Source organism: Trachypithecus francoisi, unplaced genomic scaffold, assembly GCF_009764315.1.
Source record: "Trachypithecus francoisi isolate TF-2019V2 unplaced genomic scaffold, Tfra_2.0 Contig01579, whole genome shotgun sequence".
In the NCBI taxonomy this organism is placed as follows: domain Eukaryota; kingdom Metazoa; phylum Chordata; class Mammalia; order Primates; family Cercopithecidae; genus Trachypithecus; species Trachypithecus francoisi.
In genome coordinates this window covers 28,146,655-28,174,610 of record NW_022681442.1, presented here as the reverse complement: position 1 = coordinate 28,174,610, position 27,956 = coordinate 28,146,655, and the positions used below count along the sequence as shown (strand labels likewise).

The 27,956-nt window shown below is 46.2% G+C and overlaps 1 protein-coding gene across 3 annotated transcripts in view; it reads left to right on the top strand.

Moving 5' to 3' along the window:
* Positions 1–27,956, top strand: part of PDCD11 (programmed cell death 11) — a 53,669-nt gene that overhangs the window by 7,701 nt on the left and 18,012 nt on the right. For 2 of the 3 annotated variants that reach the window (XM_033183909.1, XM_033183903.1), the window contains exons 5-21: positions 983–1,144; positions 3,368–3,491; positions 4,002–4,183; positions 7,074–7,181; positions 10,445–10,651; positions 11,296–11,420; positions 11,600–11,660; positions 12,332–12,478; positions 13,814–14,065; positions 15,120–15,260; positions 15,783–15,977; positions 16,903–17,073; positions 18,730–18,949; positions 20,630–20,779; positions 21,185–21,300; positions 22,627–23,168; positions 25,239–25,301. In XM_033183909.1, coding sequence (XP_033039800.1) covers positions 983–1,144; positions 3,368–3,491; positions 4,002–4,183; positions 7,074–7,181; positions 10,445–10,651; positions 11,296–11,420; positions 11,600–11,660; positions 12,332–12,478; positions 13,814–14,065; positions 15,120–15,260; positions 15,783–15,977; positions 16,903–17,073; positions 18,730–18,949; positions 20,630–20,779; positions 21,185–21,300; positions 22,627–23,168; positions 25,239–25,301 — 2,966 coding nt within the window. The remainder of the gene's footprint in view (positions 1–982; positions 1,145–3,367; positions 3,492–4,001; positions 4,184–7,073; positions 7,182–10,444; positions 10,652–11,295; positions 11,421–11,599; positions 11,661–12,331; positions 12,479–13,813; positions 14,066–15,119; positions 15,261–15,782; positions 15,978–16,902; positions 17,074–18,729; positions 18,950–20,629; positions 20,780–21,184; positions 21,301–22,626; positions 23,169–25,238; positions 25,302–27,956) is intronic. The other variant, XM_033183918.1, reaches the window with a different exon arrangement.

Here is a 27,956-nt window from a genome sequence, read left to right as displayed (position 1 = left end):
GCAGTGGTATGATCTCAGCTCACTGAAACCTCCTTCTCCTGGGTTCAAGCGATTCTCCTGCCTCAGCCTTCCCAGTAGCTGGGATTGCAGGTGCCTGCCACCGCACCCAGCTAATTTTTGTATTTTCAGTAGAGAGAGGGTTTCACCATGTTGGCCAGGCTGGTCTCGAACTCCTGACCTCAAATGATCCATCCGCCTCGGCCTCCCAGAGTGTTGGGATTATAGGTGTGAGCCACCATGCCTGACCTATAATTTTTTTTTTTTTTTTTTTTTTTGAGATGGAGTCTCACTCTTTCACCCAGGCTGGAATGCAGTGGCATGATCTCAGCCCACTGCAACCTCCAACTCCCAGGTTCAAGCAATTCTCCTGCCTCAGCCTCCTGAGTAGCTGGGATTTCAGGCAAACGTCACCACACCCAGCTAATTTTTGTATTTTTAGTAGAGATAGGGTTTTACCATGTTGGCCAGGCTGATCTCAAACTCCTGACCTCAGGTGATCTGCCCGCCTTGGCCTCCCAAAGTGCTGGGATTACAGGCGTGAGCCACTGTGCCCAACCCTCAAGTGCTTTTTAATGGTCATGTAAGAGATAGACTGCAAAACTGACCACTGGATGTAGCAATATGGAACTCATTGGTAGTTCTATGGGGAGATAAAGTGGTAGAGTAAGAGGGGTGGAAAACAGATGGCAGTGAGCCGAAGAGTGAGTAAGAGATGAAGTAGAGGCAGAAAGTGTAGACAACTCTTTTGACGTGTCATTTTACATGCCAGTTATGTAGAAATATTTGAAGGCCTTATGCTGAAATTCAAGACTGTGGCTAGGCCACAGACCCAACTTCCTTTGTGGATGCGGGGGTTATTCCTCACCTACCTTTTGGGTTCTTTGGCGTCTGAGGATGAGAAGGCACTGAGCCAAGGCTGGGTAATGGAGTTTTGGTTCAGGAGAAGGGTGTGTATCAGCTCTTTCTCATTTGTGTTATGCAGGACCTACTTCACTTGCCTGAACTCTTCTCACCTGGAATGCTGGTAAGATGTGTGGTGAGCAGTCTGGGCATCACAGACAGGGGTAAGAAGAGTGTCAAGCTGTCTCTGAACCCCAAAAATGTCAACAGAGTGCTGAGTGCTGAGGCCCTGAAGCCTGGCATGGTAGGTATCTAGGGTCAGGGAGGAGGAGTGGGCAATGTGCCTTCTTCCTGCCTCCTAGGGAGCATGGTCTAGGCCACTTTTCCTCTCAGCTTAACTGTTACACATAGGAGTGGGTCTTTTTCTGGAAGGAAGGTCTCTTGGGTTCTTTGGATACGTAATGGACATTGAAGACTTGAACCTAATCATTACATTGGAGAAGAGAAAAGAGAAATCAAGTCCAAATTTCTTTTGTTTTGAGTCAGAGTTTCGCTGTTGTTGCCCGGGCTGGAGAGCAATGGTGTGATCTTGGCTCACCACAACCTCCACCTCCCGGGTTCAAGCGATTCTCCTGCCTCAGCCTCCTGAGTAGCCAGGATTACAGGCATGCGTCACCATGCCCAGGTAATTTTATATTTTTAGTAGAGACTGAGTTTCTCCGTGTTGGTCAGGCTGGTGTCGAACTCCCAACCTCGGTCTCCCAAAGTGCTGGAATTACAGGCGTGAACCACCTTGCCTGGCTAAGCAAGTCCAAATCTCACTGGTGGCAAAGAAAAATGCCCCCTGGAAGCCTTAGCAGGGGACTTGGTGATGGTGAGGAGTTCCTCATAGTGCCTTACTTACTGAAACTTCCTTGCACATTCAGTCTTTTACAAAGGCTTCTAGCATTTGTATAGAATGCTTGAAAGCTGCTGTCTGAGAGCAGGTGACGGGGTAGTCAGAGAAGTTAGTCTATCAGCTGTATTAGTGGGTATCTCATTACTTTGTGTTCAGTCCTGTGGATATTCGGGAGATGTTAGTCCTGGCTCAGAGCCTCCAAGTCTGGTAGGTACAAAAGGGTAAACTTACACTCATATGGATAATGTAAGTACTCTTGTAATTAAGAGGACAGAGATCAATATGATCTTTGCAATGTTGGTTAGAAGCAGTAGGATTTAGGAAAGGCCTAGAAAGTTTGGTAGGATTTAGTTGGATAAAAAGGGAATAAAAGTAAGTTAAGTTGCAGGAAATTGACAAGTGTCAAGAGCCTACTATATGACAGGTGACATTTTGGGCACTTTGATGAAATTCTTACAGCAACCCTGTGAGGCAGGTAGATACTATGCCTTATACATTTGGCAAAATGGACTCAGAAAGGTTTAAGTAACTTACCAAAGACCAAAGCGCTAGTAAGTTTCAGAGCCACACTACTTGCCTTGTAATATAAAGGAGATTGGCATTTTTTTTTTTCTTTTTTTGAGATGGAGTCTTGCTTTGTTGCCCAGGCTGGAGTGCAATGGCGTGATCCTGGCTTACTGCAACCTCCACCTCCTGGGTTCAAGCAGTTCTCCTGCCTCAGCCTCTCCGGTAGCTGGGATTACAGGTGTGTACCACCACACCTGACTAATTTTTTTTATTTTTAGGAGAGACGGGGTTTCACCATGTTGTCCACGTTGGTTTTGAACTCCTCACCTCAGGTGATCCACCCGCCTCAGCCTCCCAAAGTGCTGGGATTACCGGCATGAGCCACCACGCCCTGCCAGCAGTATTTTTTTAATGTGTTGGAGGTGCTCAGAAGAGACATCCTATGACAGTTAGAAGGGTAGTACTGGATTCTCTTAGTAGTCCTGGTTCTGGGAGCGCCCTTGCAGGGTCAAGCAGTTCATCTCTCTTTGCATAACGTGAAAGTCTGCTATCTTTTTTTTTTAAAAGACAGTCTCATTCTTGCCCAGGCTGGAGTGCAGTGGCATGATCTCTTCTCACTGCAACCTCTGTCTCCTGGGTTTAAGCAATTCTTCTGCCTCAGCCTCCTGAAGCAGGGATTACAGGTGCCATGCCTGGCTAATGTTTGTATTTTTAATAGAGACGGGATTTCACCATGTTGGCCAGGCTGGTCTCAAACTCCTGACCTCAAGTGATCTGTCTGCCTCAGCCTTCCAAAATGCTGGGATTACAGGCATGAGCCACCGTGCCCGGCCGAAAGTCTGCTATCTTTTGAAAGCACTCGAGGCAAGAGATTCTTCTATATTGTTCCATCATTCAGCTGTGTTAAACATTCCTCATTGCCTGGCAACCGTCAGATCCTTCAAGCCTGGGAGTATTGAATTTGATGTCTGCTGTCTAGTGGGACTGTGGCTTAAAGTTAAACGTGGGGGTGGGATAGTGGCAGAGTGGGAGCTTAGTGGCAGGAGCATTCAAGTTTGGACGTTTGTTGTGTGTCCTGTTACCTTTGAATTGGAACTTTTGGGACTACTTTCTCTTCCCCAGCTACTTACAGGTACCGTATCCAGCCTGGAAGACCATGGCTACTTAGTGGACATTGGTGTTGATGGGACCAGAGCTTTTCTGCCACTGCTGAAAGCCCAGGAGTACATCAGACAGAAGAACAAAGGTGAGGGCAAGAAAAGGAGCCAGTACCTGGTGGTGAGGTGGTACATGTGGGGATTATATTTAAGTGCCATTTTGATGAGTGACATGACAGAATGGTGACCCTGAAGGTGCTATGGCTTTGGTTAAACCAGCACTTAATCCTAGTTAATAGGAAAGGAAAGATGTATGAAGGGCCAACGAGTGGCAGGGTCTCACTAAGATCTGATGGAACAGTGTCAGTTTTTCTCACCTGGAAGATTCCACTGCAATTTGGGCCCCCATGGCTTCTGAACCAGCAATCTCCTGGCTTGTTGAGATGTTCATATTTTTGTATGGTAATTGAATTCCAGATCAGTTAGGAGAACTTCATTTCCTTCTTGTAGTTGGCACCTTAGAGATTGGGAATGTGGGGAGTAATCGATGCTAATTGGGCAGGTAGGCCATGGGTCTCTTCAAGTATTACTTGGGCCCATGTTAAAAGTCCTTCTCATAGAGACATTTTTTCTTTTGGGGTCTGGATCTGGGCTTTCAGGTGCTAAACTAAAGGTGGGTCAGTACCTGAACTGCATCATTGAAAAGGTGAAAGGCAACGGAGGAGTTGTTAGTCTGTCTGTTGGTCACTCAGAGGTTTCTACTGCCATTGCTACTGAAGAGCAGAGCTGGACCCTTAATAACTTACTACCAGGACTGGTGGTCAAAGCTCAGGTGCAGAAGGTAAGCTGTTCATTGCTACTACTACTTTTTAAAACAAAAATAATTCTTTTTAAAATATTACATGCATATGGTCTAAAACTACTGTCTGATAAGGGTAGTCACTAGTCACTTATGCCCATTGAGCACTTCAGATGTGGCCAGTGCCACATGTTGAAATGATAATATGTCGGCTATATTAGGTTAAAAAAACTATACTAAAATGTCTTTTGTTTCTTTGTAGTTTCTAAAATGTGATTGCTGGAAAACTTAAAATTACATGTGTGGCTAGCATTGTATTTCTGTTGGATGGTGCTGATCTAAAGGGTCAAATGGAATTAAAAGGTTTATAATGAAGAACTTATCCATCATAACCCCGATCTTTAACTCTTTTAGCTTATGTTTTGAAATTTCCATATTTTTGAGTAATAAGTTTCTGCTGGTATCTCTTGATTTTTCAATCTTAGGCATTGAGTTTTAACTTTTTATCAAGCTAGAAAACATTTGGGTCTCTCTTTTTTTCATTAAAACATATATATTTTGTAGAAATAAAGTCTCACTATGTTGCCCAGGCTGGTGTTGAACTCCTGAGCTCAAGTGATCCTCCCATCCTGGCCTCCCAAAGTGCTGGGATTACAGGCGTGAGTGACCTCGCCCAGCATACCAGCATGACTTTCCTTTTTTTTTTTTTTTTTTTTTGAGACAGAGTCTCACCCTGTTGCTCAGGCTGGCATGCAGTGTGGCACGATCTTAGGTCACTGCAGCCTCTGCCTCCCAGGTTCAAGTGATCCCCCTGCCTCAACCTCCCAAGTAGCTGGGACTACAGGCATGCACTACCACACCTGGCTGATTTTTGTATTTTTAGTAGAGACAGGGTTTCACCATGTTGGCTAGGTTGGTGTCAAACTCCTGACCTCAAGTGATCCACCTGTCTGGGCCTCCCCAAATGCTGTGATTACAGGTGTGAGCCATCATACCTGGCCTACTATGACCTTCTTGAACAGCTTTTTTTTCTCTTGGAGGTGGCAGTCAGCTTTGTTTTTGTCATTTGCGAAATTCTTTTTCTATCAACATTTTTTCCTATACCCTCAACTTATTTTCATCTCGCTACAATTCTGCATGCTTTCAAACCCTTTAAGTAAACTACTAGTTTCTTTTTCCTCCCACCTAGAACCCTTTTTGATGTCCTCCTGCTCTAGGATGGACTAGTTGCTCTGTAGGGCTGCTGCATAGCCAGTATCCTAGGACTTCCCTTCTGCTCTCTCCTCTATCTCTCTTGGAGCCTTCTTTGGTCCCATGTGTTCTTCTTTTTGGTTTACTTCCTCGTTTTAGTGTGGCACATTATCCAGAAGCATCCTGGGAGAGCCTCTCAACTTTAACTTCCAATTCTCTAGAAAGTTTTTGTTTAGATTGCCGTATTATGAGTGAGGTGCTAAAAAAACTGTGAGCAAGTCTGTGTGCCTGTGTGGGATTGTTGACTGTTTTTTAAATTTTTATAATTTTTATGATAATTATTGTTTTTGAGACAGAGTCTTGCTCTGTCACCTGGGCTGGAGTGCGGTGGCATGATCTCAGCTCATTGCAACCTCCACCATCCAGGTTCAAGTGATTCTCTTGCGTTAGCCTCCTGAGTAGCTGGGACTACAGGCATCCACCACCACGCCCAGCTAATTTTTGTATTTTTGTAGAGACAGGGTTTCACTGTGTTGGCCAGGCTGGTCTCAAACTCCTGAGCTCAGGTGATCCACCTGCCTCAGCTCCCAGAGTGCTAGGATTATAGGCATGAGCCACCGCACCCAGCTTCTTGGTGACTATTTAACTTTCCTGTCAGGAACAGGACTAGCAGATTTAATTTGGACAATCTCATAATGTGATTGTTATAGGTCTTCTCTGGCATGTTAGATTTCTCTAGAAAGGATCGGACAATCTCCACCCAAGAGGGTCTAAGCCTGGCTGCCTGAGAATGAGTACGAGAAAGGGGCTGGATATTTATGTGATATTTAGAATTTAATTGACATTTTCAGAATTTGCACTTTTCCTGTTTTTTGATTCTGGTAACAGTTTTCCCAGAGAATAGGTTTCGTATTTTGCGGGGAGGTAAGAGAGAGGACTTAGTTCTCTTTTTTTTTTTTTTTTTTTTTGAGACGGAGTCTCGCTCTGTCACCCAGGCTGGAGTGCAGTGGCGTGATCTCGGCTCACTGCAAGCTCCGCCTCCCGGGTTTACGCCATTCTCCTGCCTCAGCCTCCCGAGTAGCTGGGACTACAGGTGCCCGCCATCTCGCCCGGCTAATTTTTTGTATTTTTTAGTAGAGACGGGGTTTCACCGTGTTAGCCAGGATGGTCTCGATCTCCTGACCTTGTGATCCACCCGTCTCGGCCTCCCAAAGTGCTGGGATTACAGGCTTGAGCCACCGCGCCCGGCCAGTTCTCTTGATTTCATTCATCTCCCTCATCACTATCTTTTGAGGGGATTGTCACTTTTAGCTTTTTGTTGACTCTGTAGGGTGACTTGGCTTGCTTGTGGTCAGTATCTCCCTTTTGCAAGCCTTTGAGTTTTACCTTCCTATACTGGGCAAGTATGTAAGTAACAATCTATTCCAGTTGTCAGGCTGGCAGTTCCCCAAGGATACATGTACAAAGCTCCTTCCACTCTATGGAGGACTCCCAGAGAGTGGAAGGATTGATGTCCTCTCTTAGCTGGAAGGGAGGTGAGCCTACTAAGAAGGAAACAGCCAGTGCAGGAATTGTTCTGTCAGTTAGTTTTATAGGAAGAAAAGATTGATAAGAGTTAGTTGGGGGAGGAGAGAGACACAGTTAGGGATAATGTGGCATTGAGTGTTTACTGTGAGCAGTGTCTCACATTCCTGGTTCTTTCAAAGAACTTTTTTTCATAACTTGTTCTGTTTATTTCTAGGTGACTCCATTTGGCCTTACACTAAACTTCCTCACATTCTTCACGGGCGTGGTTGATTTTATGCACCTGGATCCCAAGAAAGCTGGAACATATTTCTCAAATCAGGCAGTAAGAAATGTTGAACCTGTATTTTCTTGATTCCAATTGTGGTCCATTTGCTGTCCAGTATCACAGCTAGCTACAGGGAGGACCTAGGACTGCATGCATGCAGGTGTACAGAGAGGAGACGAGAGGAATAATGAAAAGTGTTAATGGAGGCCAGACACAGTGGCTCATATGCTTGTAATCCCAACACTTTGGGAGGTGAGGTGGGCAGATCACTTAAGGTCAGGAGTTCAAGACCAGCCTGGCCAACATGGTGAAACCCTGTCTCTACTAAAAATACAAAAATTAGCCGGACGTGGTGGTATATGCCTGTAGTTCCCGCTACTCAGGAACGTGAGGCAGGAGAATCGCTTGAACCCAGGAGCCTGAGGTTGCAGTGAGCTGAGATTGTGCCACTGTACTCCAGCCTAGGCAACAGAGCGAGACTCCATTTCAAAAAAAAAAAAAAATGTTATGGAAACTAAGAAACTCCCAGGGGCCGAACTGAAATTAGAGAAGGAGCAGGTGGAAAAGAAGGCAACTTTTGGTTTTTACTTCATAGTCTTCCATGTAGTTTGATTTTTTTTTCCTTTGGTATTACTAATTTTTTGTTTTTCTAATTTAAAGTTGTTTAGAAGAATATTTAACATAGGACAATAAGATACGTTTAAACAGCAAAAGGTGATTTTAAAAGTTCTATGAGTAGTATAGATGCAATTTTGAAAAAATATTTTGAAAAGTACCACTGGTTAAGATACTGGAAGATTATGCAGTCAGGTGTTAATAGTGATGAACTTTGGGTGATTTTTCTGTTCTGTTCTTTTCTTTTTTTCTCTTCTTTTTTTTTTAGACAGGGTCTCACTCTGTCACCCAGGCTGGAGTGCAGTAGCGCAAACACGGCTCACTGCAGCTTCAATCTCCTGGGCTCAATTGATCTCAGAGTAGTTGGGACCACAGATGTGTACTATGATGCCTGGCTAATTAAAAAAAAATTTGTAGGCCAGGTGTGGTGGCTCACGCCTATAATCCTAGCACTTTGGTAGGCCGAGGAGGGACAATCACAAGGTCAGGAGTTCAAAGCCAGCCTGGCCAGCATGGTGAAACCTTGTCTGTACTAAAAATAATAAAAAAAAATTAGCCAGACCTGGTGGTATGTACCTGTAGTCCCAGCTAATTAGGAGACTGAGGCAGGAGAATTGCTTGAACCCGGGAGGCAGAGGTTGCAGTGAGCCGAGATTGCATCACTGCACTCCAGCCTGGGCAACAGAGCAAGACTCTGTTTCAAAAAAAAAAAAAAATTGTAGAGGCAAGGTCTCGCCATGTTGCCCAGGATGGTTTTGAACTCCTGGGCTCAAGGAGTCCCCCACCTTTGCCTCCCGAAGTGCTGGGATTACAGGTATGAGCCACAACACCTGGCTCCACTTGTATTTAAATATTCAAGTTTTCTACAATGAACATGGATATTTGGGAAGAAAATCCTAATATATGTTATTCAGAATTTTTTAGAATTCTAAAATGATTTCTTTTTTTAAATAGTAATGTATGCTATAGAGAATTTATTTATTTATTTATTTTTCGAGACAAGGTCACACACTGTTGCCCTGAGTGTAGTACAATGGCATGATCACGGTTAATTGCAACCTCAGCCTCCCGGGTTCTGGCAATCCTCCCACCTCAGCCTCCTGAGTAGCTGGGACTACAGATGCATGCCACCACAGCCAGCTAATTTTTTTCTATTTTTTGTAGAGATGGGGTCTCGCTGTGTTGCCCAGGCTGGTCTTAAACACCTGGGCTCAAACGATCCTCCTGCCTAGGCCTCCTAAAGTGCTGGGATTATAGGCTTGAGCTACTGCAACTAGCTGAGAATTTTTTTTTTTTTAAGTGAAATGAGGGTTTTATACTACCTAGTGATAATACTGTTAATATTTTCCTAAACCTCTTTTTAGTAATTTTTTTTCTCCCTATAATCATTCGTGTGTGGAATTGAGACATTTTACATGTTTTCATGTCGTGAAGAGATCAGGCTTTTTCTGTTAGTTTCAGAGGAGCCAGTGCATGGTTTCTGTTGTATTACAGATATATTAGCTCCTTGGTGTTGAGGGGACATCTGGTACATAGTTTTCCGGCCTTGAGTAAACTTTCCTGCTAATTGTTATGTATTTATTTTATTATTATTTTTTGAGACAGGGTCTCACTCTGTCACCCAGGCTGGAGTGCAGTGGCATGATCATCACTCATTGCAGCCTTGATCTCCTGGGCTCACTCAGGTGATTCTCCTGCTTCAGCCTCCCAAATGGTGCATGCCACCGTGCTTGGCTAATTTTTTTTTTTCTTTTTTTTTTTTGAGACTAAGTCTCACTTCGTCACCCAGGCTGGAGTGCAGTGGCACAGTCTTGGCTCACTGCAATGTCTGCCTCCCATTTCAAGTGATTCTTGTGCCTCAGCCTCCTGAGTAGCTGGAAGTACAGGTACGTGCCACCATGCCCAGCTATTTTTTTTTTTGAGACAGAGTCTTGCTCTGTCGCCCAGGCTGGAGTGCAGTGGCGCTATCTCAGCTCACTGCAGCCTCCGCCTCCTGGGTTCAAGCGATTCTCCTGCTTCAGCCTTTTGAGTAGCTGGGATTACAGGCGCGTGCCACCACATCCAGCTCACTGCTGGGTTTTTTTTTTTTGTATTTTTAGTAGAGACGGGGTTTCACTGTGTTAGCCAGGATGGCCTTGATCTCCTGACCTCGTGATCCGCCTGCGTCGGCCTCCCAAAGAGCTGGGATTACAGGCATGAGCCACCGCTTCCAGCCTAACTTTTTGTTTTTTAAAACTAGCGATGAGGTTTCGCCATGTTGGCTGGGCTATCTCAAACTCCTGATCTTAAGTGATCTGCCCACCTCAGACTCCCAAAATGCTGGGATTACAGGCATGAGCCATGATCCCCGGCCTAATTTTTGTATTTTTTGTTGAGATAGGGTTTCACTATGTGTGCAGGCTGGTCTCTAACTCCTGAGCTCAAGTGATCCAACTGCCTCGGTATCCCAAAGTGCTGGGATTATCAGTGTGAGCCACTATACCTGGCTTGAGTAAGCTTTGATTTAGTCAGACATGATCCCTATGGGACATTTTGACTTTGTTGCATGCTGCTTGAGTATGGAAGCCAGTTTGAGTACTTACATACTAAGGATGTGTTTTCTCACATACCTGGTTAGCATGTGGAGAGGCTTGATGCCTGGAAGGTCTGCTCTAGGGTACTCCTGTGCGCCTCCTCCTGCTCACCCTGCCTTTCCTTTTGTCTAGGTGAGGGCTTGCATCCTCTGCGTCCATCCTCGAACCAGAGTTGTGCGCCTGAGTCTGCGCCCCATCTTCCTACAGCCTGGACGCCCACTCACCCGACTCTCTTGCCAGAACCTTGGAGCGGTGCTGGATGATGTTCCTGTCCAGGGCTTTTTCAAAAAGGCTGGGGCCACCTTCAGGCTGAAGGATGGGATTCTGGCATATGCCCGGGTAAGGAGGCCTCTTTGTTTGGTCAGGGATCTTATCACTGAAAGGACTTTTGGAGCACAGGGGGCCATTTCTGCTTCTTTCATCCCTTGATGCTAGTTTAGAATTTCTGGATATTGCAGTTCTAATTCCTGTTCATAGTGATTAGAACAATGTCTATTGACTGTGTTAGGATGCCTTAGAACCAGCTTGCCATATCTGATACTTGGTTAATAGTTAAGTGTAAGGATGAGTTAGGATCCAGACCAGGGCCCGGCAGAGATTTTCTTAAAGGGCTAGGTCATAAATACTTTAGGCTGTGAGTCCTGTGGTCTCTGTCCTAATTGTTCAACGCTGTTGTTATGGCTTGAAAGCAGCCATAGACAGTACGTAAATGAACGGATGGCTATATTCCAATACAACTTCTATTTACAAAAACAGGCACTAGGCACAGTTGACTGACCTACGTTCTGGACTTTCTCTGACCTTCCTGAAATTCTGTGATGATAAAGAGCAGTTTTTTAGTGTGAAGAATTACTTAACCAGGCAAACAAAGTACTGTTTTTAATGGTACATGATTAGTGTTGAGTCCTCTCTATGGGCTGTAAGTTCTCATTGGCTCAGACCTATTGTCTCTGGCTTGTCCTCAATCACTTGGTACTTTGCAGCTCAGCCATCTCTCGGATTCTAAGAATGTCTTCAATCCTGAGGCCTTCAAGCCAGGGAACACTCACAAGTGTAGAATTATTGACTACAGCCAAATGGATGAACTGGCCTTGCTCTCTCTACGAACGTAAGTCTGTCGTTAACAGGTAGGGGTGTAGAGATGTGCACCTGTACATGTTCATATTCCGTTTCTCCTGGCTGTGCTTGGGGAGGGTTTTCTTTCTTGCCAGCGTGACTGTGGTAGCCCTGAATTTTAGGCAACCTCTGCCCTAGTTTATTTAATTCTGTGTTTTCTCTTTGTCCTAGATCTATTATTGAAGCTCAGTACCTTAGATATCATGACATTGAACCTGGGGCAGTGGTAAAGGTAAGACCTCAAGTATATAATTAGGTACTCCCTCAGTTTCAGGCGTTCTTTAGTTCACATACAGGTGACTGTCAGCTTGTTAGTCCTCGTGTTAATACACTGAATGTCATGTTCCTTACCTTTGCCTGCTGACTAGAATTTCTTTCTTTTTCTTTGGATAACTCGTAATTAATTTCAAGGTAAGATCTTACTAGCACCACCCAGCTACACAAAGGCAATAGATCATAAATCCTGAGATTTGGGATTTGATGGTAGTTAGTAGACCAGATCAAAAGTTAGTCCTGTGATTATTGCGCTACCTGGGATATTAGTGAGAAGCCAGTTCCAGATACCTGTCCTCTCCAACCATTTGGTTCTAATTGAGCAGCTCCCTTTATATGTAGAGTTTATTCCTTAGAACACCTTGACATAGTCCCTTTCTTTGGGGAATGTATTTTAAGGCACACAGAAAGCACATGCTCACACAGAAAGATGTGAAGGCTCCCACAAATAAAGCTGATGAAATAATCCAGCTCAGGGTGGGGTGTGTGCTTCACCCATATGCCATCTGGAGTAACAGGCACAGTTAGCCCAGGAAGGTGGCTGTGAAGGGGAGGTGTGACATGCCTTGTAAGAGGTGGGGGAAAGGCCATTCTTGAGACATTGAGGCAGCTTATCTTTGGACTCTCTAGGGCATAGTGCTAACCATAAAGTCATATGGGATGCTGGTGAAGGTAGGCGAGCAGATGAGGGGCCTGGTACCTCCCATGCACCTGGCTGACATCCTGATGAAGAATCCGGAGAAGAAGTACCACATCGGGGATGAGGTCAAGTGCCGGGTGAGCCTCCTGAAGGGTCTCTTGGGATTTTGGCTAGATGGGAAGAGAGCGGTTCTCAACTGAAGTTTCTGCCTTTTTCCACAAAGTGAGTGTGTAATGTCTGTAGTGTGTCTAGTGCTGTACCTGGCATTGGGAAGAGAAAAGTGAGTCCCTGTTTTGTGTAGCATAATTGGGAGTTAAAATATTCATACATGAAGAGAGAGCAAGCTAGCCTGTGATCTTTTGCCATGTGGCTTGGTGCAGGTGGTGTGCTGTGGTCACACCTGAGAAAGGGGAGGCGAGGGTGGGCTGGAGCAGCCAGAATTGTTGACGTTATCGATAGCGACTGCCACTAACAGGTATTCTGTGCCAGTTTCTATGCTAGGCATGTGACAGGCATTATTTCATTTAATCCTTGAAACAACCCTAACAATTAAGTACCATTGTTTTCATTTTGCAGGTGGGAAAATTAAAGCTTAGGAAAGCCAACTGTCTTGCCCAGAGTCACACAGCTAATAAACGGCAGAACCAGTTTTTGAATGTCAGCTCTGTATGACAATAATGTTTTCTAGATTTCTGGCAGAGGTAGCACTTGAACTAGAAAGGATAGGTAGGATTTGGGAGGTTGGGGAGAGCAAAGGGTGTGTTCCAGGCACAGAAATAGCCCTAGCAAAGCTGCCAAAACATGGATGAGTTACGACAAAGGCTTGAATCCCAAGGAAAGCCTCATAGGGTTGTGAAGCTTCAGTATGATGATGCACACGGAGTGCTCCATGAGCAGGTACTCAGCATGTCAGATTTTCCTGTATTCATTTTATTTCATCATTATTGACTCAGCAGAGGTAATGATTGCCCATTGGTGCAAAATTTTACAGTAGTGGGATCAAGAGTTAAACAGAGTTTTTCTGTCTTTAGGGAGATGACCTTCTGAGGGGGTGAAAGACAGTTGCATCTCCATCTTATTTGATAGCTAATAAACAGCAGTACTAAGGTGGTAAATTGGTTCATCACTGGTTCTGTTAGACTAGATGCGAAGCCCACTAGGAAGCAGCCAAGATGGTGTAGAAGTTAGTGTAACCAAGAGTCCACAGAGGTGCCGTGAATGTTGCTTCATGGTCAGGAGAGGGTAGTGTGCAGCAATTTATGGGAGCAATTACATGTGAAATAGTAATTTGTATGCTCCAGATTGTCATACAGCAGGAAGCAAGAAGAATCTGCCACTGAGTTGATTAGAGGAAAAGCTATAGCAGGTGCTTGGGGAATGGCCCCATGGCTTTTGGGTTTAAGAGGTCTCAGAGACCAGCTGAGTGGCTCTCATGGTAACAGATAACTTGACAGCCTTTGTCCCTCCCCTAGGTTTTGCTTTGTGACCCTGAAGCCAAGAAGCTGATGATGACCCTGAAAAAAACCCTGGTTGAGTCCAAACTACCAGTCATTACCTGCTATGCCGATGCCAAGCCTGGTCTGCAGACACATGGCTTCATCATCAGGGTCAAGGACTATGGCTGCATTGTGAAGTTCTACAACAATGTGCAGGGACTGGTGCCCAAGCATGAGCTCAGTACCGAGTATATCCCTGACCCGGAGAGAGTTTTTTACACTGGCCAGGTAACCCTTCCCCTAGACAGGTCCCCTCTACCCTTGGTGACCCCACAAACACAAATATGAAGGAGCAGTAAGTAGTAGGGCTGCCTTTAAGAGGCTGAGGAAGAGAGCACATGGGGCAGTGGGTATGAGCCGGCTAAATGGAGGAGACGGGGAACAGAACAGGGAGAAAGCCTTGGCGGGTTCAGCAGAAGCTGACAAGCTGATGGGTCTCAGGCATGCATGGAAGAGGTCAGTCTTGACCTGTGATAAACCTGTGCCTCTCATATCAGAGATTGTTGTGAGGTCACTGTCACCACACGGGGGCAGTGCTGTAAAACTAGTGAGTCTTGGTATCACTGGGAAAAACACTTTTTTATTCCTTTAAACGACTTTAAATGGATAGATAGTAATTGTACATATTAATGGGGTACAATGTGATATTTCTTTTCTTTTCTTTTCTTTTTTATTTTTTTCAAGACAGAGTTTCCCTCTGTCACCCAGGCTGGAGTGCAATGGCGCGATCTCAGCTCACTGCAACCTCCACCTCCCAGGCTCAAGTGATTCTCGAGCTTCAGCCTCCCAAGTAGCTGGGACTACAGGCATATGCCGGCACACCCAGCTAATTTTCGTAGTTTTAGTAGAGATGGGATTTCGCCATTTTGGGCAGGCTGGTCTCGAACTCCTGGCTTCAAGCAGTCAGCCCGCCTTGGCCTTTCAAAGTGCTGGAATTACAGGCCTGAGCCACTAAGCCTGGCCACCATGTGATATTTCAATACAGGCTTACAATGTGTAATGATCAAACCAGGGTAATTAGCATCTCCATCACCTCAGAGAGAAAAATAATTTTTAAGACTTGGATGGTACAAGAAAAGTTATTTATGTCTTCTGTTTATCCCAGAGCCTGCCCTGGGAGATTGTGTAGTTCTCAGTGCATTTCTTCTTTTCACTGCCTTCTGATCTGATCCAAAGGCTTGGTAGATCTCTCAAGGCCTCTGCAGCACTAGTGGAGGGCATGCTGCAGGGCCTGCAAGGTCTGCTGGGAGGAGTTGGCCAATCCTGTGTGGTTTCTCGCCAGGTGGTGAAGGTTGCCGTGTTGAACTGTGAGCCATCCAAAGAGAGGATGCTCTTATCCTTCAAGCTGTCGAGTGATCCAGAGCCAAAGAAAGAGCCTGCAGGACACAGTCAGAAGAAAGGAAAAGCCATTAACATTGGGCAGGTACCTGGACTTTTCTGGACAAGCTATTTTATGTTACAGTGGCAGAGAGCAGGGCACCACTAACACTTGGTGTATTGGAGCCCATGAAGTGGAAAGATAGAGGTAGCTTGATAAGATTTTGGGGCTAGAGGGGTTCTTGAGAGAGGACCTCATATGCATTCCTTCCTGTGTGTCAGAACAAATGGAAGCTGTCCACGAAAGTCCTGTTACAGTGAGTCTCTTCAGCAGTGGGCTGCTGACCGCTTTCCTCTTGGGTCCCTAGGGCCAGCCTGCGGTTCTGGCTTTCCTGGGGCTCTGTGGAGGGATTTGAGAGAGGAGTGTGACGGGTCCACACATGAGTCCTCGTGCATGTGCACGTGCATGCATGCTGGGTGGTTGGGGTGGTGGGTGGTGTTTGGAAGAAAGCTGCCTCTTAGAGATCCTTGGTGTCGGAGTTTGATGCCTCCAAGCCCTGCCTGATCCAGACCAGGTTGTTCTCTGTTCATGACAAGTGCTATTTTTGTCTTTCTCTTCCCTGGGTAGTTGGTAGATGTGAAGGTTTTAGAGAAGACCAAAGATGGGCTGGAGGTGGCTGTCCTGCCGCACAACATCCGTGCCTTCCTCCCCACATCTCATCTGTCGGACCACGTTGCCAACGGCCCATTGTTACATCATTGGCTCCAGGCAGGTGACATCCTTCACCGAGTCCTGTGTCTGAGCCAGAGCGAGGGGCATGTTGTATCCTTGACTGGTATCTGTGGAACAGAGGAAGGTGGGGGGCCATGGGCGCTTGGATGGGAAATTCTGGGGAAATTAGTTAGAAACCTCATGGGGAAAAGATAGCTATTTGACCTCAGAAATATCTCCACAAAACCAAACCAGTGACGAAGCCTGTGCTGTGGAAAGTAAGAGCAGGCCTGAGTAAGTGCTGCCGGCAGATGCCGTTGGTCAGGGCGGAGTAGCCTGAAAGGTCATAGAGGGGGACTCTAGGGGGCTGGAGAAGGAGGCCCAGTGGGCTGCTCGGGAGCACATCTAGTTTTTGGGGGGCTTTCAGTGCTTGCCCCTTGGATTAGAACAATTAATACGGTGGCGTCTGTCCCCCTTTCCTCTTTTTTTTTCACTATGTGCCTTCTCCCCCCAGGGCTATAGGCTCAGGAATATTCCCTTTGGTCTTTGCATAGGTGCTTTGAAGGAGCTTCTGCTCACAGAATGTAAAGTTCATTCGCCTTGGAGTAAAAACGGGCAGAGGAGGAAAAATGAGTTCATCAGTGTGAAGAGGGAGTAGTAGAGGATTGTGTGATGGCTGATCCAGCTGTCAGACCAGGGGGATGAGCCATCCCTTTTTGGTCTTCTCTAGTAATCTGCAGATTAGTGAATCGGGAATGGAATAAAACCGTGATTCTCAGCTGTAGTGTGCAGTTGGGCCATGCAGATGGCTGAGCCACACCAAAGTTTCTAATTCAGTAGGTCTGGGTGGTGCTTGAGAACTTGCATTTCTCCCAGGTTTCAGGCAATGTTGATGCTGCTGGTGTGCACACTTAGAGAATTACTGTAGGAGCAGAGGTCAGCCTGCAGTTCTGTCTTTCTCTGTGGAGAAAGGAGATGGGAGAGATGGACATTTCATCTGCCCTTTCTGGAACATTCCTTGATGAAGTACCACTAGCTTCTTTGCAGGAAGCCGACCTTGGTCTCCACAGTAGAAGGTGGCCAGGATCCCAAGAACTTCTCAGAAATCCATCCTGGAATGCTGCTCATTGGTTTTGTGAAGAGCATCAAGGACTATGGCGTGTTCATCCAGTTCCCCTCAGGTCTTAGCGGACTGGCCCCAAAAGCTGTAAGTTCAACTCCATGTACAAGGGCTTTGAGGAGAAATACAAGGTCACAGAACCTGAGGGCCGGTTTTTTTTTCTTTTTTTTTCATTTTTTAATTTTCTTCTTCTTCTTCTTCTTCTTCTTTATTTATTATTTTTTTTGAGACAGTGTCGTTCTGTCTCCCAGGCTGGATTGCAGTGGTGTGATCTCTGCTCACTGTAACCTCCGCCTCCTGGGTTCAAGCGATTTTCCTGCTTCAGCCTTCCAAGTAGCTGGTATTACAGGCACCCACCAACATGCCTAGCTTTTTTTTTTTAATGGTAGAGACAGGGTTTTACCATGTTGGCCAGGTTGGTCTTGAACTCCCGACCTTAAGTGATCCACCCGCCTTGGCCTCCCAAAGTGCTGTGATTACAGGTGTGAGCTACTGCACCCGGCCAAGGATACTTTACTCTTTTGAAAGATTTTCAGGGGCACCACTTAAGGTGTGTGTGACGTAAAGGCACCTGGGAGGGGTGAGTGCAGCTGAGCTTTTGGCCCATGTTCCTCTTGCCCAGCTGTGTGACCATCTGGAGGAAGGAACTCCTTTCCCACTCCACACTACACATTGAAGGCCTTGGTCTCCAGTGTGAAGATAACTGCACTTGTTTTTATTCTCGGCACATTTAGACAGGGAAATTGATCATCCTGAGCTACTGAGTACAGGTTTTGCAGACTTCTGAGGTTTTTCAGGTGTTAAGGGACCAGAATGTCCTTGAAATTATTACCGCCCCCCACCCCCATGTCATTGAGTCCTGCACTTTTCAGATGGGAACAATCCCAGCAGTCCCCTAGTGGAGCCTCCTGGTGTGCCTGGCATGTCAGCCGGGGCCTGGGCGGGGATGGGACTCACCAAAGTCATGGAAGACAGTCGAGCAAATGGCGTGCAGCTGATTGCTGCCGCAGATCATTCATCAGTATTTCTTCCCCTCTGTAGGCCTGTCTCCCTGGTGTTTTGCCTGGGAAAATCTCATTTGCATCCCCTGCCAGAAACATTTTAAAAATGGTAGCAGAGGGGAGGGCCCCTGAAACAAGCCCAGTGAGGGGCAGAGGGTTCCCGTGGGTTGTTAGGGGTGAGGACAGCCCTGGTGTCTGCCTGGCTTGCCGTGAATGTGCCTTCTTGCCTGAGTGCCCTCTCCTGGAGGCTCTGGTTTTTTTGTTTGTTTGTTTTTTGTTTTTTGTTTTTGAGATGGAGTCTCACTCTGTCGCCCAGGCTGCAGTGCAGTGGTGCAATCTCGGCTCACTGCAACGTCTGCCTCCCGGATTCAAGTGATTCTCCTGCCCCAGCCTCCCAAGTAGCTGGGATTGCAGGTGCGTGCCACCATTCCTGGCTAATTTTTGTATTATTAATAGAGTCGGGGTTTCAGCATGTTGGTCAGGCTGGTCTGGAACTCCTGACCTCGTGATTCACTCGCCTCAGCCTCCCAGAGTGCTGGGATTACAGGCGTGAGCCACTGCTCCCAGCCAATCCGGAAGCTTTGTTTTTATGGAAGGGGAGTAGAGCTGTGTTCAGAGAGGGCTTGGAGGAGCTTCCTGGGCCCCATTTTCCCAACTCACATCTCCCTTTCTGGGGACATCAAGTGGGTTGTCTTAATGAAGACCTTTCCTCTTCTCATCTCCTCCCTGTTCTTCTCTTCAGATCATGAGTGATAAATTTGTAACCTCCACAAGTGACCACTTTGTTGAGGGCCAAACAGTAGCAGCAAAGGTGACCAATGTGGATGAGGAGAAGCAGCGAATGCTGCTGTCACTGCGGCTGTCGGACTGTGCTCTGGGGGACTTGGCCACCACCAGCCTCCTCCTCCTGAGTCAGTGCCTGGAGGAGCTGCAGGGCGTGCGCAGCCTCATGAGCAACCGAGGTGGGGCACCTGTGGGGCAGGGGAGGCAGGCCAGGGGTGGGAGTATGTGTTGTAAATTACACCTGTTGTTAGGTGAGTTGCTGGGCTTCCCAGAACATAAGAAAAAATTTTTTTGGTTAACTTTTTTTTTTTTTTTTGAGACGGAGTCTCGCTCTGCCGCCCAGGCTGGAGTGCAATGGCCGGATCTCAGCTCACTGCAAGCTCCGCCTCCTGGGTTTACGCCATTCTCCTGCCTCAGCCTCCCAAGTAGCTGGGACTACAGGCGCCCGCCACGTCGCCCGGCTAGTTTTTTTTTTTTGTACTTTTTAGTAGAGACGGGGTTTCACCGTGTTAGCCAGGATGGTCTCGATCTCCTGACCTCGTGATCCGCCCGTCTCGGCCTCCCAAAGTGCTGGGATTACAGGCGTGAGCCACCGCGCCCGGCCTTTTTTTTTTTTTTGAGACGGAGTCTCGCTCTGTCACCCAAGCTGGAGTGCACTGGCCGGATCTCAGCTCACTGCAAGCTCCGCCTCCCGGGTTCACGCCATTCTCCTGCCTCAGCCTCCCGAGTAGCTGGGACTACAGGCGCCCGCCACCTCGCCCGGCTAGTTTTTTTGTATTTTTTAGTAGAGATGGGGTTTCACCGTGTTAGCCAGGATGGTCTCAATCTCCTGACCTTGTGATCCGCCCGCCTCGGCCTCCCAAAGTGCTGGGATTACAGGCTTGAGCCACCGCGCCCGGCCAACTTTTTTTTTTAATGGAAGTATGACCTGCATAAAGTGCACAATTATTATTATTATTACTATTATTATTGAGGCTGAGTCTCACTCTGTCACCTGGGCTGGGGTGCAGTGGTGTGATCTTGGCTCACTGCAACTTCTACCTCCCAGGTTCAAGCGATTTTCCTTCCTCAGCCTCTGGAATAGCTGGGATTACAGGCACCCGCCACCATGCCTGGCTAATTTTTGTATTTTTAGAGAAGACAGGGTTTTGCCATGTTGGCCAGGCTGGTCTTGAAGTCCTGACCTCACGTGATCCACCCGCCCTGGCCTCCCAAAGTGCTGGGATTACAGGTGTGAGCCGCTGCGCCCGACCATAGTGCATAGTTATTACATGTGCAGCTTAATCAATGTTTATATTACACCCCTTTAAGGTAAAGGTCATTACGAGCATCCTAGATGTCCCCTTCTCCCCACTGCCAGTCCAGAGTCAAAGTTTCCCTTAGTTCTGTGGCTTTATATTTGCATTTGTTGTGAATTCACTCACCTTTTCACTTTTCATTCCTTTATTCAGCAGATGAAATGGAACTGGGACCTGCCAGGCTTTGTAAGGGGTTATTATTCTGACCCTCTTAGACTTTGAACCATTGTGTGGGATTGTTGTAACTTTAATGGAATTTCATAGCAGGAGGCTTGAGAGGGGACAGTGAAAATTCAGAAACCGAAAGAAAGCCTATTTTCCTGGTATTTGTTGGCTACTCCCATGAATTATGGTCAGGTAGGATTAGCAAGGGGCTTAGGTCTGTCTGCCTGTGACAAGAGTTTTCGTGGATACCGAACATTTTTGCAAAAAGTGATTTTACCTTGTCAGTGGTTCCAGTGCTCCACTGTCCTCCGTGGTGACAGCACACTGCCAGAGGAAAAGAACAGTGAGAGTGTTGTTTCATGGTACTAATCCGTGTTTCCTTCGGGTCTCTGGCAGACTCTGTGTTGATCCAGACGCTGGCTGAGATGACCCCAGGAATGTTCCTTGACCTAGTGGTGCAGGAGGTGTTGGAAGATGGCTCTGTGGTATTCAGTGGGGGTCCGGTGCCCGACCTGGTCCTGAGAGCCAGCAGATACCATCGCGCAGGTGAGTGCTTCTGTCTTACCCACTGTGGTTGGTGGGAGGACCCTTTGCCCATTGCTCCCTCTCCTGGATATAGAATTTCTAAATACTTAGGGTAGATGAGTTGATTCAGTAGAGATTTTTGGCATGCCTACCTTGAGTGAATGCAAAAGCTTAGGTACGAATCCTTTAATTGTTACAATTGGGTAAATCTAGATTTTTATATATTAGGTTACATAAATTAAGGCCCACCTGAACTTGAACTATGGGCGATAGACTGTTGGTTTCCCTAATTATGGCCCTCATGGACCCAGGACGTGTGTCCTCTTTGCTTTCTTGGATATAAGGGGTAGCAGCTACACGTGAGAGGTGCTGCTCTCCCTTCACCCTGTTCCAGAAGGATAATCACACTGTGGTTCTGCACTGCAGGGCAGGAGGTGGAATCTGGGCAGAAAAAGAAGGTTGTGATCTTAAATGTTGATCTTTTGAAGTTGGAAGTGCACGTTTCCCTTCACCAGGACTTGGTGAATAGAAAAGCTAAAAAGGTAAGCTTGCTTCTGACTTCCATTTTCCTGGTTTCATATGATGCACCCTTCAACCCCACACTTCCAGTTCGGGAATTCCAACTCAGATACCTGTAGCGAGGGCCCTATGTCTGGATGGATCCAGGACACCCCTGGTTTAGACCTCTCGTCCTGGTGTGGTTCATAGTGCTGATTTCTATTCTGGTTCTGGTGATAAGTTACATGGGCACTCTATCTTTAGGGCCAAACAAATAAATAGTGCAGGAATGGAGCTGGCTGTGTGGGTAGGGAGTGGCTGGCCTCGACTCTGACAAGCTGGGGAGTGCATGCCCAGCCCGCATGGGGCTGAGACTGTTCAGTCCTGCCCAGTTGTTGTCGGGTGGGAATATCTGGGGCTACTGCTGCTTGAATTTTAAGAGAAGGCAGAATTTGGATTTTTATTTGAAATAAAAGCTGAAAATGTTGGAAACTTATTTTTTTAAAATAAGTTAGGCATGAGCCGAACAGCATGTCTGTGGGCAGTTCAGACCTCCAGGCTGTGCGTCCACACCCTCATCTGCCTTGTCTTCTGGACACTTTTGTGTGACATAAGAATGGGTTTGAGGGAAATCTCAAAATTATTATTTTTCTCTGGGTGATGAATATATTTGGTTATTGTCTAAAGCACTTATTAGGCACCTAGTTGCATAGAGTATGGTGCAGTATAGATACAATCCTTAATTTCTAGTTGCTTACAGTATTAAGAGTTTAGAACAGACAGAGAGAGAATGGAAAGCAATACTAACCTCTCATTCAGTTTTCTAGCAGGACCCTGTACCATTTTATCACCTAAGGGAAACGGGCATACAAGAGCATGAGCACAATTTGGATTTTGAGGAAAGAGAGGTTAGGTACCTTGCACACAATAAACTCTCAGTAATGACTCTATTCATTGCTTGGGTGGAAGAGTGATTAAATTGGGGATGGGGAGCTGCAGGACAGAGTCAGGAACCACAATATCTATAAGCTGAGAGAGCTGTTAGAGGTTGCAAGGCTGTGCATCAGAATTATCTCAATAACTTGTAAAATTCAGATTTAGTAGATCTAGGATAGGGTCTTGCAATTTAAGGTGAAAGCAAAACAAAACCAAGCCAAGGTAATTCAGAGGCAGCCCCATGAGTTTAGTGTACAGGAGAGAAAGCTAGGTCCAGGGAGTGAAGGCTAGTCTGTTCCAGCTCAGACCAGCCTTGGGTTCCCTCGCCTTGGGACCCCAGAGGGTTTCCTCAGCTATACCCTGCCCAGTGGGGCCGTGAGTGAGTGACCATGCTGTGTAAGGAAAGCAGGGATAGTTGCTTTTCTCTCTTCTAGCTAAGGAAAGGCAGCGAACACCAGGCGATTGTGCAGCACTTGGAGAAGTCGTTTGCTGTTGCCTCCTTGGTAGAGACTGGCCACCTGGCAGCTTTCTCCCTTAGCTCTCACCTCAACGACACCTTCCGCTTTGACTCAGAGAAGTTGCAGGTGGGACAGGGTGTCTCCCTAACCCTCAAGACCACAGAACCAGGAGTGACTGGCCTTCTTTTGGCTGTGGAGGGGCCGGCTGCCAAGAGGACCATGAGGCCGACCCGGAAGGACTCTGAGACAGTTGATGAGGATGAAGAAGTGGATCCAGCTCTGACTGTAGGAACCATAAAGAAGCACGCCCTCTCCATCGGGGACATGGTCACAGGGACTGTCAAGTCCATTAAGCCCACCCATGTGGTTGTGACTCTGGAAGATGGCATCATTGGCTGTATCCATGCGTCCCACATTCTAGATGATGTTCCAGAGGGCATCTCTCCTACTACCAAACTGAAGGTTGGGAAGACGGTCACTGCCCGAGTGATTGGTGGGCGAGACATGAAGACATTCAAGTATGGAGGCTTGCGGGGGTGGCCTGACTTCTAGGGGAGATTGTTGTTGAGGGAGGACTGGGAAAGTAGGCGGGCTCCAAAATGTTGCATGTAAGTCAGATTCTCTTTTAGTTAACAAAAGGCATTCACCAAAGAATTGTTTTGCATGATTCTTCTTTTTTTTTTTTTGAGACGGAGTCTTGCTTATTGCCCAGACTGGAGTGCAGTGGCGTGATCTTGGCTCACTGCAAGCTCCGCCTCCCAGGTTCATGCCATTCTCCTGTCTTAGCCTCCCAAGTAGCTGGGACTACAGACACCCGCCACCATGCCCAGCTAACTTTTTGTGTTTTTAATAGAGATGGGGTTTCACCGTGTTAGCCAGGATGGTCTCCATCTCCTGACCTTGTGATCCACCCACCTCTGCCTCCCAAAGTGCTGGGATTACAGTGCATGATTCTTCTTAAAAATGTGGAATATATGGTGTGGTTGTTAAGAACATGGGTTCGGAGTCAAACCTGGGTTTGAATTCTAGATTAACTGTGACCATGTGGCAGTAGCTACTTGACTTCAAATTTTATTTTCTTAATTTTTTTTTTTTTTTTGAAACGGAGTCTTGCTGTCGCCCAGGCTGGAGTGCAGTGGCACGATCTTGGCTCACTGCAAACTCCGTCTCCCAGGTTCATGCCATTCTCCTGCCTCAGCCTCCCGAGTAGCTGGGACTACAGGCGCCCATCACCATGCCCAACTAATTTTTTATATTTTTAGTAGAGACGGGGTTTCACTGTGTTAGCCAGGATGGTCTCGATCTCCTGACATGATCCACCCACCTCAGCCGCCCAAAGTGCTGGGATGACAGGCGTGAGCCACCGCGCCCGGCCTATTTTCTTAATATGTAACGTGAGAATCGTGGTAGCGACTACCTTGTAGGGCCATGGTGACAACTGAAAGAGAGAATGTGTAGTCTGTTCTTTGCCTAGTGGATTGCCTGCCTCAGTTGCTGTGCTGTATACATCTGCAGTTGTCATAATCCATTCTCCACATCCCACCTTAATTATCCTCATTTGCTTTAACTCTTGTGCCACATGTTACAGTAGCAGAAATTATTGCTATAACAAGAAGAGCAAAAAAAGAATTCAAAGTCTGGCCAATGCTTTGCATATTAATTTCAGTAGCCAACTGTGGGATCTTCAGTAAGTCATTTATCCTCTAAAGACCTCAGTTTCCTTATTTTTAGAACGAAAGAATTGGAGTGTATAGACTGTAAGGAAAATTGTTTTCAGGATCTAATATGACAGTCCTAAAAGATCAGGCCAGGCACGGTGGCTCACGCCTGTAATTCCAGCACTTTGTGAGGCTGAGGCGGGTGGATCACCTGAGGCAAGGAGTTCGAGACCAGCCTGGCCAATATGGTGAAACCCCTTCTACTGAAAAAACAAAAACTAGCCAGGCACAGTGCCCGTAGTCCCAGCTAGTTGGGAGGCCGAGGCAGGAGAATCACTTGAACCCAGGAGGTGGAGGTTGTAGTGAGCTGAGATCGTGCCATTGCACTCCAGCCTGGGCAAGAGAGTGAGACTCCGTCTCAAAAAAAAAAAAAAAAATCAGATGAGGCTGGGTGTAGTGGCTGAACCCTGTAATCTCAGCACTTTGGGATGATGAGGGAGGTGGAAAACTTGAGCCCAGGAGTTCAAGACCTGCCTGGGCAACATGGTGAGACGCCATCTCTACAAAAAATAAAAATAAAAATTAGCCGGGCATGGTGGCATACACCTGTAGTCCCAGCTACTTGGGAGGCTGAGCTGGGAGGATTGCTTGAGCCCAGGAGGTTGAGGCTACTCCAGCTTGGGTGACAGAGTGAGACCTTGTCCCAGAAAAAAAAAAAAAAAAGATCAGATGAACCTGCTCCTTACTATTAACTGCAAAGGCTGGGGATGGAAACTTTCAGCCTGACACATCTCCCTTCAGTGGTGGTGTGACAGCGGAACAGGTTGCTTTTGTGAGCTTGGTTTGGTGGAGAGGAGAGAGAAATCCTGACCTACAGATTACTGTGTTACAGAGATGAAGAGAAATGATTCATCTTATTTGTTTCTCCAGGTTTCTCCCAATAAGTCACCCCAGATTTGTTCGAACCATCCCGGAGCTGAGTGTTCGGCCAAGGTGAGGGGGACGTTAGCAGCACTGTCTTATGGAAGGAGCACTGGGCTTTGGAATTAGGAATCCTGAGTTAGAATCTTGATTTTACCAGTGTTAGGATTTATTTTTGCCTTTCTCTGTCCAAGTTTTCTTGTTTCTCCAGTGGGGATATTTGGTTATCTTAGGGCTAGAGGGATCATATGAAAATTAATGCAAAAGCTGTGTATAGGTTTTAATTACCAATTTAAACAGTTCTGTTTGTCAGCATGTCACAAAAAGAAACATTTTTGCTCTCAACCCAATTTTCTATAACCCAGTAATTCCCTAAATAAGCAAAATGTATCCAAGAATATCTGTTATTTCAACCTGGATGACTGCTTGGTGGGCTGGAAGCTGAGCTAGAATTTCAGGTCATGCTGGGGTAGATTCTGTAGAGAAGAGTGTTCCATAAGATACTGTGTGGGGAGGAGAACAAGGAGTTCTCTAAAAGAACCCAGCCGCTCAGATTGGTAGACCCTTAGTGAATAAAGCTAGATGCATATGACCTTAATTAAGAAAGGCTCTGCAGCTCAGTCCTGGGATCCATCCAGGTTGTACATCTTATGCACCTAGAGATTTATAGAACAGCCTTCAGAGTAATTTCCAGGGCCAGACACTGGCTCACCTGTAATCCCAGCACTTTGAGAGGCTGAGGCAGGTGGATTACTTGAGGTCAGGAGTTCCAGACCAGCCTGACCAACATGGTGAAACCCCGTCTCTACTAGAAATACAGAATTAGCTGGGTGTGGTGGTGGGCGCCTGTAATCCCAGCTACTTGGGAGGCTGAGGCAGGAGAATCATTTGAATCTGGGAGACCGAGGTTGGATGAGCCGAGATCTTGCCGTTGTGCTTCAGCCTGGGCAACAAAAGTGAAACCCGTCTCAAAAGAAAAAAAAAAAAAAACAAAGGAAATATTCCTGGCACATTGAGTTTCAGATGCTAATAACACTTTTGGGACTTCAAAGTAAGCCCTAAACTAAAGGTTCAGAATAATAAGATTTGGGGGATGAATTATATTCCTATTTGTTAACTCTGTGGTTTTCTTAGTTTTGTAGATTTTGATTGTGTTTACCCTCCAGTCTTTGTTGGAAAATGAAGAAACCTCTTCATATTAATGGCTTCAGCCTGCAGTATCTTCACCTCTGACATGTGATGTCTTGTTTTAATTAAACCCTTAATTAGGGTTGAGGTTAAGTAGTTTATTCAAACTAAGGATAGATATCTTAAATTAACAAATACACAGGGGATGAGTCAGTGGACTCTGGGAACACTGAGATCCTAAATGTTTTTTGATCCTAAGAGTACTGAGGAACCCCTCATTAACACTGCTAGTGTTGGAAGACTATGGTATGAGCCAGAGTGGGGGTACTTGGCTGTAGCAGAGTGGGCCACTTCAGGAATTCAGTGGATTTGTTAAGGAGGTGGGAGATGTAGAGTTATAATAACAGATAGACAGATGGCCAGACACACTCCCAGACAGATGGCCAGACATCTTCCACTTCCTCCATGGACCTTTGTTGTACTGTGACTTGTTTTAATCTTAAGGCTCTTGAGAAACCTAGTGAATTTCTCATGCTTATGTTTTAAAATAAATATTTTGAAGTCAGGATGAAAAACATTTAACTGACAGTTTTGACTTAACGGAGGAATTGTAGCCGTATTTTTACTTCCCATTTTGTATGGGGATCTCGTGCAGAACTCGTGCAGAAAGAGACTGCTGTCTGCTCTAGAGCTGAGTCTCAGAGGTGTTGAGGGGCACTCAAGGTTAAGATTCATCTTACCTGGTTACTCCTCTGGAGGGCTGGGAGGAAAGAGGCAAGGCCATTCAGGAGTGTTAAAAGGTGTCTCTGGCACTCCTGTTAGCCAGTGAGTTTTCTCATAGGTCCCCATTCAGTACTGCCAACCCTGGTTTTTTCAGGGGGGTGCTCTTTTTGGAGAGGAAGTTTCAAATCACTTCAGGAAAAGAACAAAGGATAACACATATCCGTATATATGGTGGGTTTGGTTTGGTTTGGTTTAAATAACAGAAATTTGTTTTCTCACAATTTTGGAGGCTAGAAGTCTGAGGTCAAGGTGTTGACAGGTTTTGTTTCTTCTAAGGCCTCTCTCCCTGTCTTACAGATGGCTGTCTTCTCCCCATGTCTTCACATGGTCTTCCTTTCATATGTATCTGTGTCCTTATCTGTCATTTTAAAAAATTACAGTAACAACACATACATTTACCCTCTTAACAGTTTTCAGATGTACATTACAATATTGTTAACTAAATGCATGTTGTACAGCAAATCTCTAGAAGCTTTTTGTCTTACGTGACTGAAACTATACCTATTGAACAGCAACTCTGCTTCTCCCTCTCTTCCGCCCTTGGCAACCACCATTTCCCCTTCAATCCTGGTAAATCTGACTATTCTAGGTACCTCATGTAAGTGGAACACATACAGAATGCATCCTTTTGTGACTGGCTTATTTCACTTAGTGTAATGTCTTCAAGGTTTATCCATTTTGCAGCATGTGTCAGAATGTCCTGTCTTGTCTTTTTTCTTTTTTTAGAGACAGGGTCTTGTTCTGTCACCCAGGCTGGAGTGCAGTGGCGTGATCATGACTCACTACAGCCTTGACCTTCTGGGCCCAAGTGATCCC